This window comes from Cryptotermes secundus, unplaced genomic scaffold, assembly GCF_002891405.2.
Source record: "Cryptotermes secundus unplaced genomic scaffold, Csec_1.0 scaffold1863, whole genome shotgun sequence".
Taxonomy (NCBI): Eukaryota; Metazoa; Arthropoda; class Insecta; order Blattodea; family Kalotermitidae; genus Cryptotermes; species Cryptotermes secundus.
In genome coordinates this window covers 208,923-227,390 of record NW_019725440.1, presented here as the reverse complement: position 1 = coordinate 227,390, position 18,468 = coordinate 208,923, and the positions used below count along the sequence as shown (strand labels likewise).

Below are 18,468 nucleotides of genomic sequence, written 5' to 3'. Positions count from 1 at the left end.
CAACTGTTACCACCTGATGATAACAACTATGGTCAAAACATCTAGTAAAAACTTCTGACGTGACTAGATTTTAGTAAGTTTTAATAAACTGTTGCACATATGACTGTAGAACTAATTAACACTAAGTGAAAAGTGTAACATGATGCTACAACTTACTTACTCATGGAGCTGAGCCCTTCTAGAGGAGCTGCCAATTATGCAGCTACTCAAGAATTTCCCAGCATTTTATGAAACCTGAAGGTTCATTACCATGTTCACAAGAGCCCTCCACTGGTCCCTATCCTGAGCCAGATAAATCCAATTATAACATCCCATCCTATCTCTCTAAGATCCATTTTAATATTGTCCACTCACCTACATCTTGGTCTTCCCAGTGGTCTTTCTTTCTTCTGGCTTCCCACCAATATCACATATGAATTCCCCCTTCTCCCCCATTCGTGCTACATGGCCTGCCCATCTCATTCAACTTTACTGGATCATTCTAATTATACTTGGAGAAAAGCAAAAGTTATGAAGCTCTTCATTATGCAGTTTTCTCCAACCTCCTGTCACTTCATCTCTCTTCGGTCCAAATATTCTCCTCGACACCCTATTCTCAAACACCCTCCCTTAATGTCAGAGACCAAGTTTCACAGCCATACAGAACCACAGGCAAAATTAGTTTTGTATATTCTAATTTTTATGTTTTTGGACAACAGATGAGAAGACAAAAGAACTTGATGCTACAATGTAATATTAAATGGATAGATATCAAACATAATTTGTCTGATTGCTTCTGTATCCTCAGATTATTAACCAAGCATACACAAACAGGAGCATCTGTTAATCCTTTCAATCAGTAAATATGTACATATTCATTTACCCATGACTTCCAGCCATATTTTCTTTACTAGAAATGTGCATTTAGGAAGTCCATATGCATGTCTCAAAGTGCCTTGAAATGGAAGCACTCTACAGTTCAAAATGAATGCATGCATGTATTAACATTAATGTGGATCCTGTTTCTCGGTTATGTCACTGTGTAACTGAAAACTATAATGCTGACACCCAGGCAAAGACACTATACAATGACCTCTGCTGATAGTAGTACTTATAGAAGAAAAGACAATAAAATCCCCCATAATGTCAGTAATACAGTCTGTACCTACAGGGTACTATAACCCAATAAAAGATCCACATTAACATGCAACCACTGTGAAAGCCTGAAATCTTCTATAAATTATCATTCTTATATTTAATGTTATTATTAATCTGAAAACTGTTTAGTATATTTATACAAAATGGACAACCATCACACATACATTTCACCATTCTCTACAGCTTCTCTTAGAAATCTAGTACATAATTAGATGATATAATTTCCAAGTACAATATTTCCTGGTGTACAAGATGCATTATGCACAGAAGAATCTACATGATGCATTATGGTTTAGGAAAGAGAGACTAAGAAATGTTTTTGTTTTCTGTTCACTGGTGTATAAGACAAATTTAGGGGCAATTTCGCAGAACAATGAAGTCTTATACATCAGGAAATATGGTACTTCACTTGACTCCTTTGAAAACAACATCAAACTGCACAGGAAGTAAAACAATGTTGCAACTTCAAAATTATCAAAAAGTCTCATCACTGTTTATAAATACTTTCTAAAGACAGTGAAAAAAAAAACTTATTTAGCTCGCATAATTTGTATGTAATTAGGAGCTTCCAAATCTTCAATTCTAAACACATATAAGCCACATGCATACATAAAGAAATATTCTGATTTGGGTGAAACCTTAATTTGATAGTAACACATACTAACTTTCAACAATAGGAGTGTGGTTCGAACCATTGAAGTAAACTGAATTGATGCTCCCTCGTTGAATATCAGAGTAGAATATTCTCTTGCGCTCATAATCAAATGACAGTCCAATTGCATTCCTCATAAAGTCTTTAGACTGAATGCTTTGGAACGGCGCATTGCGGTTGAATTCATCAAACATGTTAATGCTATCAATTCGCACGACACGAGAATAGACAAGGAAACTATCATAATCTGGAAAAAAATAAATTAAAAATGACTGTGTTGTTTAAGTATTCATATTAACAAGTTCTAGAGACAAAATTTAAATATATAAGTATTTGGGGGGGGGGAAGAAAAAAAGGGGGAAAACCACATCCCAAAATGGACAATTGAAAACTTCAAAATACAATCTTTACTACAACCATTTCCCACTTGCCCATTTTTTATGAAAAATTAACATAACCAAACACAGCATAATCATGTTCCTAACAAATGTAATACTATAATCTATGCTGTTTCTCTTAATCATGCAGAGTTTTACAATTGCTTGCCTTCAAAAAGACATGAATACGCCACCTCTCTCCTGTTACGCACAAAATAACACACTTGTATTACTTAATTTCTGCTCTCTTGCTTCTAAGAAGAAAGATGATCTGATGCTGTGTAGTTGAGGCAAAATGATATTCTAGATGCCAACCAGCTACCATCTTATTATACTTTGTTGTAAATAAAAGAATAAATATGATTTTGACATCCTACAATATGGCCATTATACACATTAAATGCAATTTAACTCATATCTACAAATGTCTGGCTAAGTTTCTTCATGCTTAAGCACTGTGTCATGAACATGTGTGGGAGAGTACAGGTATGGATTCATATAATCTGATTTTCAGGACTGGATGGAGATGAGTGGTCAGTTTCATGTTCCATCCACTGTGCCTGTTGTATAGGAGGCTGGACGGACTGCAGAGCCATGTCCACAGTGCCAAAACAGAAAAAATTTGTCCCTGCCAGGAATCTATAACTAGGCATGTCTTAATTTAATTTAGAAATATTTTAATAAATTTAATACATTGAAATAGATAAAATTTTGTCAATTCTTTTACAAATTTCAGACCAGGGGTATGTAAAAATACAACATATGAGGAAACAAAAATATAAACCTTTCTCAACTGTCTTGCAAAAATAGACTACTTATGGGTAGTTGTTAGGGGAAGCCATATTAAGGCTGATACAACAGAAATGCCCACAAACAAAGATACACACACTGTAAACACAGTAAACTTTTCATTAGATGATTCAAGTTTGCTTGAAAGGATCACACCCAATAATTTATTTTGAAGTGGTAATTTTTAAAACACACCCATAAACACAGGCCCACAATATACTTCTGGCAATACACTGTGGTAATTTTTAAAACACACCCATAAACACAGGCCCACAATATACTTCTGGCAATACACTGACATAAGCCTCCTTGCGGCTTTTCTTGTTTGGTTCTTGCTACTGTCCGTATATACTTCGCATGTCCACTGAGACTGTCCTTTCACTTTTATCGGTGCTGTCACAGTTCTCTATAAAAATGTCTCCCTGGCCTGTTCTTGAATATCCTGCACCAGATCATTGAACAGGCCTTCAGCAATCATCTGTTAGAACAGCTTTATTGGGATGTTCTTTTTGTCTTTTTATTATGCACTGCAAGGGAATTTACTGTACACATCAAAGATATGAAAGAAAACTATTTTCCACCACCTCACCGATTTTCTTTGAAGTAAGTAATATGCCTAAAAATTTAATCAGAAACATTCTAAACACATTTTGTGTTACAAATTAAACTGAAAATGTATTACATATTCAACAGGATCAACTGTAAACAAGTCTAAATTCCTGCCAAATTTCAGTTTGTTTCTGTGCGTCATTTAATCAAAATTCAATATTGGTTTCATGAGTTGAGTTCAGATCAAACACTACATAAGTCCAACACTTTTATCATAAATGTATAATACTGGATATAACATAAATCATTTAAAACTGCAGCTGTTAGTACAGAGAGCAGGTATAAGGTAGAAGCAAGCACAAACATAAGATCAAAAAAATGAAAATACATAGGTAGTCCAAATGTGGCACCTCAGGTACTTCTTAGTAAAATAATCTATTAGAACATGTGTAGAATTCTAAAAAAACTGTGTCACCAGGGTGCTTCTCACCTTCACAGGTACCAATGGCTGTGACTTTGCCATGTGCACAAGCACATATAGGATGTGTCCCATTGAACAGACATAACTCTGAACAGCCTCCATTGTTGACAGCGCAGGGGTTGGTGCCCTGCTGGCGAGCTTTGGTGAAGACCTGGATGTCTTTCAAAGAATCACCTGCTCCAGACAACAGCACTTTGTGATCCGAAAGATTTGTCATAGGGGCTGACAAGATGCTGCCACGCTCATATGCTCTGGAGACAGCAAACACAAAAATCCACTAGCAATGTAAACCCATTTAAATTTGTGTGGGGAAAAAGAAAGTAAAATGAATAATATATAAATAGAGGTAGTTAAAAGGGTAAGAAACACATAGTATTTACTCACAATTTATGTAGCCTTAATTTTAGGCAAGAAATTTTACAGGGGAAAAACATTTTGATAACTACATAAAAAAAAAAGGCAACTAAAGGTAAATGGAGTGTGGCAACATGGTACAGGGAACTAAAATCACATTTTCCATGGACACTATATATTGGTCAAAATTTTATCAAGGATTATTTCTGTCTCAATGTTAAACAATGAATCACGTGGTGGACTCTGTAGGCAAAGACGTCCGTCCTGTATTGCCACACTGCATACAATTTTACTAGCATTCTATGCCAAACTGATGCACTGGTCAAAATTTCATCAAGGGGAATTTAACTCAGTGTTCACCAAGGAATCATATATTCCTCCATATATTCACATTTTTACATACTACAATATTCAGACACAGTTTTTGGGCAAACAGTCCACAAATTACATTAGCAAATAAAGCAGGAAAACAATTCCAAAAGACAACGCGGTGGCAGTAACAAATAACAGACATGCTGCTTTCTGTGGACCCTTGTGCCACTAAGTACTCCTTAGTTCCCACAAGGGTGAAAGATTATGTTTTTTTATTTGTGCCTCAATTTCCATTAAAACAAACAAGATATATACATGTCACTTCACCTACAGCAAACAATAGATTTTCTTCTTTCTGGAAGGAAGCCACACAAGATGATAAGTTCTGTGCATGAAAGTTCTGGGACACTTAAAAGGTATAAAAGAAGCATACTGTGTTCCAGTGATACTGGGTTACAATATTAACAAAATAAAGACATGGTATAATTAATGTATGCGTATCAATTTGCAGTAGGTACAATAATTTCAATGTACTAGGTGGTTCAAATATGACCAGGACTGTTTTAAAAAAAAAACATAATTGGCAAACACTTACTTGCACATGTCAGTCTTCAACGTACTCCCCTCCAGAGTCAACATATTTTTTCCAACTTTCTGGAAGTATCCTGATGCCCCCCCCCCAAAAAAAAAAAGACTTGTGGTTGGCAGCGTATCCACTCCCGAACAGTCTGGATGACGGCGTCATTGTCCACAAACCACATGCCTTGCAAGTCTGATTTGAACCTTCTGAACAGGTAGAAATCACTTGGGGCCAAATCGGGACTGTATGGCGGATGTGTCAGAAGGTTCCATTTCAATTTCCGAAGGGATTCCATTGTTGTTTTGGCTGTATGGGGGTGTGCATTGTCTTGAAGGAAGGCTACCCGCTTTCCACCTGTCTTCCGCTTGGATCGGATCTTACTCAAGTTCCTTGATAGTGATGCGCCTATTCTCACGAATAAGCATGTCTGCACGATCAATGTTCGGCTCGGTGATGGATGTTCACGGCCAACGATCATGCGGTTCATTCTCCACGCGCTCTCTGCCCTCTCTGAAGCATTTACACCACTCAAAAACACAGGTCCATGAGAGACACTCTACTGTTGTTGGTGTCTGTGGTGAATTTCAATGGACTGGACGTTTTCTCCAACGAGGAATTTGATCACAATGCGTTGTTCCACACTCTGTGGTACCTTCTGTTCTCTCATCACTCTAGCAACTTCCAGACAGGACTGAACAGGTTCTAACCCTAACAGGAGGGAGGGTGGAGGTTGTGGCTTCACTCTCTCAAGGCCGCACAGCTGCTGCGCAGTGCAGCTTGTTTACAAAAAAAATCAGTCCTGGTCATATTTGAACCACCTTGTACCTTCCAACCTGCATCTAAGAAGCCTCTTCTTGCTTTGTACAATCAGATTATTTTAATTTTAAAGATCTTTCTTTTAAAATCATTTTAAAAAGCTGGCATCTGCCTGCTTCTTGCTGTCTACTTTCTTTGCTTACTTTTCTACCCCAAAAATGCAGGTACATGTTCTACCAAAATGTCAGAGACTGGACTACACTGTATTGCATCTAAGAGCATAATATTCTTTTCTATTTTAATTTGAATTTTCAAAGTTGTATGCAAATCCCCACTGAGTACATATAACAACACTGTGTGACCAGTCAACTCCCAGAGCACTGGACCCCAAGCTTGTAACATAGGTTATGTGTTGGGTATGTGACACGACAAATAACTTCACACTGTTTGGATCCAGCGAATTTATTCCACACTCACTCTTAGATTTACATAATTTACAGTTTCACAATTACTGCCATCTGCAGTATAATAATTACATCTCCAGCTGTAGTCCCTGCCATTCACTCGATACTACTCAACAACTCGTAACTGCTGGACTTCACCTCATCTCTTAGAAGACTGGAAACCGACTGCTAATGCTCAACTAACTCTGGTGAATGCTAGACTTCCACTGCAATGCTTAAGCATTCCAGCGTCTCTTATAAACCTTCAGCCGGACAGCAGAAAATGCATCTCGCTTCCTTGTTGTGGAATCACCGTGTTTACCGATTGCCTAGCAACAGTCGCTGCATGGACTCATCCGTTGAGTGATGTCACAGCCTAGCCAGGAGGGGTGTTTACCGAGCATTGTGTAATGACGGAAGGAGTGGGGGTATGTGACGTCACTCACAGAAACACAGAGCTCACGTGATCCCTACATCCTGTTGTGCCATCCATGTCACAATATTATTACTGCTAATACTCACATATCAATCCAGAGCACTGTATCCTGGTATACAGTGATGGCTCGTGGACTGTCTAATGACTGTTCTAGCAGTACCTCACGGTTAGAGCCATCATAGCTTATCCTTTCAATTCTGTTGGTTCTTGAATCACACCAGTACAGCATCTGGTTCTGCAAAAAAAATGCAAAATTATAAATAAATACTATTACTACTACAGTGTACAAAATTACGGCAAGTATCATGTAACTTCGAACAAGACCAAGAGTAACCTTGAATGTGCAGAAGAAAAATTTCAGACAAGGGGGTGGGTTCGAGAGTGTGAGAAGTGACAGGCAGCCAGTTATAAGAAACTCCTCCCACCACAAGCTATGCGCGGGATTTGACTAGGAATGTGGGGCCTTGTTCGAAGTTTCGTGACATTGTCTATAAACCATGTGAAGAACTTGGGTCTGGTGGCTTTAGCTACAGAAGGATCATACTAGCTATCTGGAAACCAAAATGACAAAGTCTGTGTGACTTCAGATCACATTTATTTTGCTGGATTTGATCATGTCCACCAAAAATGTGGCATTCTTCAGTACAGACTTCCAGCAAAACTGGTGTCTACAGTACAGGCACTGAAACACTCAGATATGTGTTATTTCACTATAACATTTGTCTCAGACAATTTACCCTTTCACAAACAGCAAACTTCTAGGCGTATGAGTACCTTGATTTGCCACATTTCTTGCATCGGTGTACATGTAACATCTTGCAGCACAGAACTATGTGAGATGGGTGAGTCCTACTTGTGGCCTGAATGAGTCATATTATTAATATATCTCACAATGGAGCCACCCACAATGCTTGTGCTTGTATTTACTGTGCCACATAATTCAGGTGATATGTAATATTGGCGAAAAAATTCATAAAATGGAAAAAATGTTCATGAAACACGATTATGATGATGACGATGACAGAAAAGGATATGTATTTGCAGTCTTACTGGTATGATCACTCGAATCACAGCATGCTCTCACTCTTTAATAGATTTCTTTCAATACCGTTGCAATACCAATCTTTTCATGCAATAGGATTATAATTCCAGTACCTCTTCAGTTTGACAATTGTTGTGATGATGGGTGAAACAGCACTGCTCTTACCTCATAGTCCAGTGCAATGTCATTAATGGAATTGCCAGTGTCATTCACCAGTACAAATCTATCTGAACCATCAAGTCTTGACCGTTCAAGTCTTGGCTCCTTGCCAGCATCACTCCAGAAGAGAAAACCATGCAGTGGATCCACTGCAATAGCTGTTGGTTTGTCCAGGTTCCCAGTCACGACTACGTAACGGCAAGAACCATTCAGCCTTGCCATCTCTATTACATTAAACTTGGGATCTGTCCAATAGACATTTCCTGCTATCCAGTCCACAGCCAGGCCTAACAATAATTCAGAATACAGGAAATTTCCTTTAACTGTCAGAGCCAACACAAATCTATGAATTTGATTACTGTCTTAAATAGATTTTAGTTTATTACATGATTCTTACAGACATGAGGACTTTCCACTATATAACAAGTCTCTATATATACTTAGAGCAAATATGAAATAAAGGGACAAAACAAACTGAACTTTAGTAGATTTTACATCATTTGTTGACTAAACATTTACACATATTACATTTACAAGACTGTTTCAGGCATGTATTCACTACAGTTTTTTGTAAGAAATATCCCGAGAACAAGAAACTCACTTGGAACAATGCCAAAAGTTGCTTGTCTCAGCTTCAGCGAGTGACTCAAGAAATTTAAAAATCTTACATAGACCTTGTGCCTGTAATTGCATGCAAATTCTTTCCTCACATGTAAACATTTCCACATCCCACAAACTTTGGCTCACCTGGCAACCAATCAACTGGGATGCTCTCCATTGTTTCAAAATGCTCTACCACAGTTTGCCGGCCTGTACCATCACGTCTGATCCGAGTCACTGTACCATGATCACTATCTGCCCAGTATAGGTAATCCATCTCTGAAATACAAAATTGTTAATGTTATGAACATAATTTTTGGATGACAGATGCCAAAGTGAAGAGCACACACTCTGGGACCCAAACCATTTCACTGCATCACACACTCAGATTTCTGCATTATATTGTAAGAGAAAAGCTGAAGGGACATTTAGCAGTTGCTAAGTTTTGGCATAATGCAGTGACTAGATCAGCCTGCCATATCTGTGCCCTGCTGTGGTTTGCTGATAATCAATTACTATAGCATTTCTTTCAACAGATGGCATCAAGTATGACCTACTGATGTTTTGATGAAAGAATAGACTTCCACATGATATATTTGTGTTCTGTGAAGGTCGCCCCTTGGAAGTATTGTGTGTGTGTGTGTGTGTGTGTGTGCATGCAACTGTATTTACCCTAAGCAGCCTTGGTATTTCTAGTAGGCTAGTAGGTACATCTATGGCAGGGCTTGGCAGTGAAAGGTTTAAAGACTTCAGGATGCATACTTCTTCTAGGTCACTGTACTGTGCAGATGTAGGCTAAACTGTTGGTGTTTTCATATTAATGGAAAAGTGACTAACCAATGATTGCTACTGATATTTATTGTCATGTGTAGGATGGTACGCGTAACAAAAATGGCAGGTTCTAGTTTCGGATGGATGATTGGATTTATTAGCACCTTGGTTACAAGTTCCTTCTTAATTACAATTAGTGCAGTGCTACAGCTGTTTACACACTTACACACACACTAATCCTCTCCTGTTAATGTAATTAAAATACAGGAACTAGAGCTTCAAATCACTCCAAATATTACACATGACTAAAGACTTCTAATCACACTTTAAGTCTTTACAGGTCGACTTCAACTACGAACTTCCCGTGGCTGCCTCCTACCAAGAACTGACTCACTGAACTACTGACTGCTCCTTATATGGGCTCAGCACAGGCCACCCATAGAAAACACATCAACTGCTCAACGACAGATATCATGTATTGTTGTCAGGCATGTCCGCCTATGCACTGCCTAGCAATGGACACCCTACTGCCACGCATTCACTGCTGTGATATGAGTTTACTGGTCTGTTACCATGCAACGCTGTGAACAGATCCATTACATTATAATACAGGTAAGCATGTTGGCAGCAACTGCTTCAAATTAAATGGTAGGTATACCATACTGAGTGTGACTGAAACCAATCAAAGAGTGAAGTTTTCTGTGGAGAGAGTGGATGGATATGATGAAAATAAAATGCTTGATCAAACATACACAAAAATCACAATGTTGTTTCCAGGACATGTGCAGTTAAAATATATTTGGCAAATTCAAAAACAGTTTCCTTTCATTCATCTAAAAATTATATTTGATATCTGAAAGAATAGCATCAATTATCGTGACTCATTAAGACAAGCAGGCTGGCTGTATCACCAACCACATAATCTCACCTGCATGAAAGTCAATGCTGCTTGCCATGGATACTCGAGATATCGGCCCCAATACTTGTGTTGTGTTGTCATCTCCAAGAGGCAGACCTTTAATCTCCCAGTTAATTGAGTAGAAAAGGAACTCCTCAATTCCTAGAAATGAAAACTTCATATTATGGGCAAGAAGATAAAATCTCTAGGTATTAAACTGCTGGTTCACTTTATTTCTTTGCGGAACCTCCTGTGAAACTGACAGGAAACAATGCCAGCTACAATTGTAATCTATAACTACTCTATAAAAATATATAACACTGCTAAAAAATATTCTTTTTCTGTGATGTGAAGTTGCATAGTTTCATGGTAAGGTACCACCTTTCTGATGGAACCTGCCGACTCAGTCTTCAGGGTGGAAGACTAGATCAATGATTAAAAATACAGATATCTGAGCAAAATTATATGTTTCAAATTATCAGTGCTGCGCAGTGCAGCTTGGAAGTATTGTGTCAATATCTGAAGAGTACCAAATGAATTAGCTTCATCATCTGTACAGACTCATGCGAAAGAGAATATCAAAACAGGAATGGAATCAATCAGGTTTTCTAAGAAGAGCTGAAGAGAGGCACGATGAATATAGAATATTTAAGAATAGGCAGTTAAGTTTAATACTGGATAATCCATAATCATAAACTTTCCACATCAGTATATAATATGAATATGACATATATGATGCCTTGTAGCGACGCAAAACCTATAAAAACACATCGACCATAAATATCATATTAGCCCAAACAGAAGGTGAGTTTACGTTTCCAATACTGCTTCTCAGATATGAGGGGTCACCTTATTTTCAGGTCCTTATGAATAAACAGAAAGAAAACAATTATGAGGAATTCTAACTGCTAATTCTAAATGATACAAGGTGGTTCAAATATGACCGGGACTGATTTTTTTTTTTTTAACCAGAATTGCCAAACACTTACTTGCACATATCAGTCTTCAATGTACTCCCCTCCGGAGTCAACACATTTTTTTTAACGTTCTGGAAGCATCCTGATGCCCTTTTCAAAAAAGTTTTGTGGTTGGCAGCGTATCCACTCCCGAACATTCTGTATGATGGGGTCGTCCACAAACCGCATGCCTTGCAAGTCTGATTTGAGCCTTCCGAAAAGGTAGAAATCACTTGATGCCAAATTGGGACTGTACGGCGGATGTGTCAGAAGGTTCCATTTCAATTTCCGGAGTGTTTCCATTGTTGTTTTGGCTGTACGGGGGCGTGCATTGTCTTGAAGGAAGGCTACCCGCTTTCCACCTCTTCTGCTTGGATCGGATCTTTTCCTTCATGTCTGTTGCCAGGACGTCTGAGTAATAAGCTGCATTGACTGTTCTGGCATCTGTCAGAAAGTCTACATGGATAACCCTTGCCACTCCCAGAAGAACGTTGCCATCACTTTTCCTGCCAAACGGCCCCTCCGTGCTCTCTTGGGTTTGGGAGAACTGGTATGCCGCCACTCGCGTGATGATTGCTGGGACTCGGGAATGAAGTAGTGCACCCACGTTTCATCGGTGGTCACTACAGACTTAAAAAATGCATCACCTTCATCTTCACACTGCTGTAGGAGACGACTGGCAACTTGCACGCGCACCATTTTGTTCACATCCGTCAAAGTGAGTGGTACCCACTGTGCATTCACCTTGTGATAGTGCAGGTGGTATTTCATGATGTCTTCTACACTACCAACACTGATGGACAGCATTACTCCAAGTTCCTTGATAGTGATGCGCCTATTCTCACGAATAAGTGCATCTGCAAGATCAATGTTTGGCTTGGTGATAGATGTTCATGGCCAACAATCATGCGGTTCATTCTCCACGCGCTCTCTGCCCTCTCTGAAGCACTTACCACTCAAACACATGGGTGCGTGAGAGACACTCTTCCCCATACTGTTTTTGGAGTCTGTAGTGAATTTCAGCGGACGGGACATTTTCTCCAAGGAATTTGATCACAATGCGTTGTTCCACACTCCAAAGTACCTTCTGTTCACTCATCACTCTAGCAACTTCCAGACAGGACTGAACAGGTTCCAACCCTAACAGGAGGGAGGGTGGAGATTGTGGCTTCACTCTCTCAAGGTCGCACAGCTGCTGCGCAGTGCAGCTTATTTACAAAAAATCAGTCCCAGTCATATTTGAACCACCTAGCATTTGTGATAATAACTGGAATTATATTTAATTATATTAATTTTACTTTTTTTTTCATATGACTCTCAGAACTAAATGATATATTCAATTTTGCCAAAAAGAAAATACTTTCTCACTGGAAAAACAGGTCACCTTATATCAGAGATCATCTTATATTATGGTAATTGTATAAGAAAATTTATTTTGTTTAAATTCAGTATTCATGACTACAGCACATTCAGTTATTACTTTTATACGCTGAAGAAGAAGTAACAGTCATCAGCTGCTGCTGTTTAAAGTAGAATACATCCATCACACTTATAAAAATGTGTTGAATACAACTCTCAATTTGCAGTGGTTTCATTTATTTCATGCGCTCCTAAGAGACATTTCAATGTTTTCAAGTATAGAACACTGAAGACTAAGTATAAATAAGTATTATAAACTCTTTCTATAATGAACAATGTGGTTAACTCTGAAATGTATTTAGCTCTCTGCAGTGCCAAATACAACAAAGAGTAGTGAAACTGAATGTTTAATGCCACACATAACATATTAAAGTGTACTTTGTAAATGATACTTAAATGAACTGTGGTCAAAGTACAAAAATACAGTGAATGTAAACTGTGCAGCAAAGGGTTAAACAGACTGCCATATTACAAGCTCACTATACCAACTGTAGCTCAATCTTGTAAGAAATGAGATCAAAGAACGGTAAGAAGCATGAAGTTCACAGCCTTCTGGGTTGACACAATTTGGGTGTAGCAGATAACTGCCAATATCTCATGGAATCATCTTCTACCCTGAAGATGAGGGTAGCAGGTTTCTCCAAAACGTTTATTAGGTATCTAACAAAGTACAAGGTGTAACATCCAAGAAGACCGTAATCTTCAAATTCAGCGCTGCGAGAACCTCACAAATAGTCAATCATGCTTGTGATATTGATTTCTTATTATCATTACTTAGGCCTATTCAGCCTGCTGTCCAGTGAGCAACAGGGGCTTTTCCTCTCACTGCAAAGCAGTCACTTACTTACCAATGCATTTTGTAGGATCATTAGAATGAGGTGAGTAGCCTGTAGCACACTTGCATACACGCTCAGTTTCCGAGACTGGCAGACACAGATGTGAGCAATTGCCTTTCTTTACTGAACATGCATTATCGCCAGTCTGCACTTCTGGGTCATATATTCGCAGCGATGTCACACTGGCTGCAACAGACAAACTGCTGTAGTTCACATTATGAACTCACCAGACTTATAGCTACAGATATCCTTTGTTAGAGACATACATTAGCAGTCCTCTCATAGTACGCTGTTAGTACTTCAGTAAACAGTAGAACTCTTTATCATTATGCAAGACTGTATACCTATATAAGGGATGAATTCAGGTACAATGATGTAAAGGTAAAAGCTACAGAAACTTAAAGCTACCCCTGTAACAGGCCGTAGAGGCCCAGGGTTGTGAGATGTCAAGGCTCCCACATTTTCTAGACAGTCGGCTCATAGATGGCAGTGAGGTTGTCAGCCTCACGTGCCAGCTGCCCTTTAACCCTAGGAAGATTCCTGGTATTCATTTCTGTTAGAGGCTGAGTCAACCCCAGGGCCATAGTGCAGTTGGAAGGATTAGGTCAAATGAAAAATCCAATTACTTAATCGGGAATCGAACCCATGACATTCTGCCTTGTAGAACAGTGTCTCAACCAACTATGCTACCGTGTGCCCCTAGACAAAGTGAGCTAGAAAACAATAATCTATGCATTACAATCCATATGCTGCATATCTTATGGTAAGCCATAGATAAATAAAAGATATTTTATCCATATTTAAAATATATTTGGGGATATTCTACATACATATATTGATGCACCAAGAATTCAGAATAAAATAAATTCATGTACCAGTTCATAATGTGACATGTGGGCTGAAAGCTTGAACAATAAAAGAGGAAGAGGTGGCCATAGCTACACAGTGGTATTGTAAACTTGTTTCCAAAGCAATGAATCAATAGGCAACAATAGTGGGACTGTTGGAAGTGGTGTTTTCTGTGTGGTCTGCTCTAAGGATATATGGTGAACACCAACAGCCAAAGTTAGTTAGTCGGGAAGTTGGAGTTGGCAGTTAGAGACTTGTGAGTTGCAAGTGAGCAGTGCCAGTTTGTGGTTGGCTGTTGAGAATCACCACTGTTAGCAGCTGCTAGCTAGCAATGACTAATGATGACAGAATAAAAAAGAGAAGACTTTATGTGCTGTATTTGTAGTGATATATAGAGTGCAAAAATTAGTGAGAGTGTTATAATCATTTGTAGTCATGAGTTATAAGCATCCAATAAATCCAATTACCAAACAAGCCCCATGTCTAGGCATGTGACAATATGTTCAAATCTCATATTTGAATCCATAACTCAGGAATATTAACTTTAAAACAAGAAGTTCTGAGCAGAGCTCTTGAAACCAACTTCCGTGTTGCACAGATGTCTAGACGAATGAATATTTTACTTCATTATTAGTGTTATTTCATTACATTTTGCTTTATTCCATATAACCTTAAATCTGCCATCATCATATTTACCAGTATTATTTCTGAGAATAACATTCTCTGCTCCAGTCGTTTTATTGGCAACATGAATTGCATTATCATCTTGGTTAGCATAATAAAGTCTTCCACGGTAAACAGTAGCCGCAGTAGGGTGATCGTTGTTCAAATGTACAGTTTCAACTTGATTTGTGATGAAATCATAATATTGCACGCAGTCACTCCCAGTATTCACCCAGTACAGTCTCCTAGATTCCAGATCCACAGACAAGCCTGCAACACATTACATTGTTGGTACAGCAGGGAGGCAATGCACAGAAAATTAGAGGAAATGAATTCTTAGGATACTGACAGAGGTTATGTTTCCTGGCTCACAAGACCATGGAAGAGTGCCACGATTAAGTATTATAGAAATGTGGTAGAAATTTGTTGCTTTTTTCTAGCCACATCCAGAATCTGTATATACAAAAACGTTCCATATTCTGGGATATAATGCCATGTAAGGTAAAAAGTAAAGTTGTCCTTGTGTTTAACTAATTAAGACCTACACCATAGGAACATATGGGAGAGTGGATGTATAGCCCTATATTTACTTGACCTCAGCACTAGTTTGAGGTCAGTGGTCAGTTTCACGTTCCAGCTGCTTTATTCCTGGGGAAAGAGGCCCTGATAAGCATTGGATAGGAGGCTGGGTGGGCCCCAAAGTTGATCTGGATGACACAGAGAAATGAAAATTCTTGCACCACTGGGACTCAAACTCTGACCCCTTGGCCATCTAGCCTATAAACCAGTCGCTATACCAACTACACTATCCCAGCTCTTGATACAATGCCATGGAGTATGTTGCAAGTCAACATTGAAAAATAGTATAGACAGTATTTTAAAATAATAAAAAATACAAATTACATTCACTTCACTTTCAATGGACTATATGACATTATAACTCAAAATACAGAACTCTTCATAACCACTGCTGTGAGAACCTCAAATTATATAAAATAATTCCAAAGGGCAATATCTGTCTGTAAGTAACACTTCTTTATGACACTTCCAAATAGAGTGAAGATCCATAATTCAATTTGCATGTAAAGGGCCATTAGTACCTAAAATCAAATTCTGTTCCACTTTTTTTTGATTGTTACATATTGCATTGTTTAAATGATAGAACTTAAGAGTAAAATGGAAAGTGACATAAATGTACATTTTCAGCAACACACATGGCATAATCACATTTTTTTGTACTAAAGTAATTGCAAACTCCCCTCTCCAAAGGTACATATTTATAATTTCAAGCAATAAACATTTGACTTAACCAGGATTCAACCTTTTGACAAGTCCAGCATTCTAGCCCATAACCTAACTGATTTTTTTTATGGATTATAAATTTGCATTGCCTAAGACAGAAACACACATTCTGGGGACTGGAATCATGCACCAGGAAAGCAAACTTTATGAGCTCCAACTGGAACTCCTATTAATTATAAGGAGAAGAACAATGACAATATTAAACTGTTTATCCCAAGTTATGATTTTCCAGAATATAAATCATGTTACTTAAGAGTTACCTCACTATATTTTATATATAAGATATTCCTATATTCTGATATCAATATGAAGAAAAGTTATTCAAGCGTAAATTGCAGTGTTGAGGAAGTACATGTTGTACTGCTTTTATGTTAACATAATTTTTATTATTTTTATTTTAAAATAATGTCTCTGCTCTCTTAAAATGCATGAGTTATTATAAATACTTAGAATATGATTTCATTTACTTTGTGGGCTGTGCACAGTCTCATCATCTCGACGAGACACCAACATTTTCTGTTCACTCCCATCCATTCGAGCTTGATATATTGAATAATTATCACCACTCCAGTTACTCCAATACAGCTTCCCCCGAATTGGATCCAATGCTAATGAACGAATTTGGAAACCATCTTCAATCACTGTTGCTACCATTTCCCCTTCCAGGCTGCACACCAAGATGTGACTACTGGTTGAGCGAAATGAACTCACAAACATATTCCCTGAGATCCAATCAATAGCGAAACCTGTAGGCTGCTCAATGCCTGCAATCAATCAGAACAAGATTATCATATACACACGTAGACAATCACAAACACATACTTTCATTCCTGTGCTACAGTACTAAATTTCTACAGCCACTCTCTGATAATCAATAATTGTATTCCCGAACCCTTAACTGCTATTGTAGGAAATTTTCCTCAAACATAATATTCACTATTCTGGTCACAAATATTTCCTGCTACAGTACCCAACATATCAACAGTATCACCATATAAGCCTGCCTCTAGGCACTCCCGTGAGCAGGCTCAATCATGGGAACAGCTTGAAAACCTTTACATCTTTAAAATTAATTTTAATATCCATGATTTATTTCAACCGTCTTCCAGTGCATACACTCATCTATCTCCTCCTCTCTCTCTCACTACATGTTTCGGCACAAAAGTGCCATCTTCAGGTGCTTATTTGATTTACGCTAAACTAGTTCATTGCATGCCTTGTCGTCTTCATATTAAAATAACTAAAATATATATTTATCATATATATTGATAAATGTTAAAAATATTAAAATTGTTCAGGATATTTCATCCCTACGTCGTATCTCACTATGCGAGTCACACCTATCCTCTTCTGTCGGAGCACTCTTTCACTATTGTGTGTGTATCGTGCTTTGTGTTGTGTCTTGCTCCTGTGACTGCGTGTGTTATACTGCTATAACATTAATTTTAATATTATTCTTTCAATTATGTACTCAATTGAAAAGTACTAATGTTAGAACAAGATGCAGCATGTTCATGGAAGTTAGAGCAATGTTAAGATTTAATATCCAAACAAAACATGAATTTAATTTGTTTCATTCTGGTCCGTCACACTAACAATTACAAAGACAAAAATAACACCATCCAATGTGACTATTTAAGTTTTATCATTTGAAGACTCTTCACCCTTACATGTTTCAATCCCTACGGATCATCCTCAGAGGGCATCAATGTTTTTTCGGAAACTACTATTACAATAGACGTTAATTATATACATACACATATAATGTCTGAAATGCACAATGTACACAGTGTTCAACCTTTCACATTCACAGCAGCCTTCCTGGTGTTAAAATTTTTTAAAAACTTTCTAGTTCAAGCTTAAAATTTATAAACCGTACAGGTTCGTGTCAATTCTCCTGTTGTTATTCTTGGAGGTGGGTGATCCTGTGCCACCTGTCTATCTTGCGAAAGGAGATTCTGCAAATATATTATGGGTATTGCATTACTCGTGATTTCAGTGACCCTACTGTATATATATTTTAAGGTTTTTGTCCTACCTTAGTATTTCCGTGTTTATTCGTGGCCTGCTGTGTTGTTTACACTGTTCTAGAGTGTGCTGTGCTGTG

General features: G+C 38.0%; 1 protein-coding gene across 2 annotated transcripts in view; it reads right to left on the bottom strand.

Moving 5' to 3' along the window:
* The window catches only part of LOC111863445 (prolow-density lipoprotein receptor-related protein 1), a 273,951-nt gene that overhangs the window by 102,278 nt on the left and 153,205 nt on the right, over positions 1 to 18,468 (bottom strand). For both annotated transcript variants that reach the window (XM_033751069.1, XM_023849788.2), the window contains exons 30-38: positions 16,829 to 17,125; positions 15,093 to 15,329; positions 13,560 to 13,733; positions 10,367 to 10,498; positions 8,815 to 8,946; positions 8,074 to 8,354; positions 6,953 to 7,101; positions 3,995 to 4,236; positions 1,803 to 2,036 (exon numbers count right to left, since the gene is read on the bottom strand). In XM_033751069.1, the coding sequence (XP_033606960.1) occupies positions 1,803 to 2,036; positions 3,995 to 4,236; positions 6,953 to 7,101; positions 8,074 to 8,354; positions 8,815 to 8,946; positions 10,367 to 10,498; positions 13,560 to 13,733; positions 15,093 to 15,329; positions 16,829 to 17,125 (1,878 nt within the window). The remainder of the gene's footprint in view (positions 1 to 1,802; positions 2,037 to 3,994; positions 4,237 to 6,952; positions 7,102 to 8,073; positions 8,355 to 8,814; positions 8,947 to 10,366; positions 10,499 to 13,559; positions 13,734 to 15,092; positions 15,330 to 16,828; positions 17,126 to 18,468) is intronic.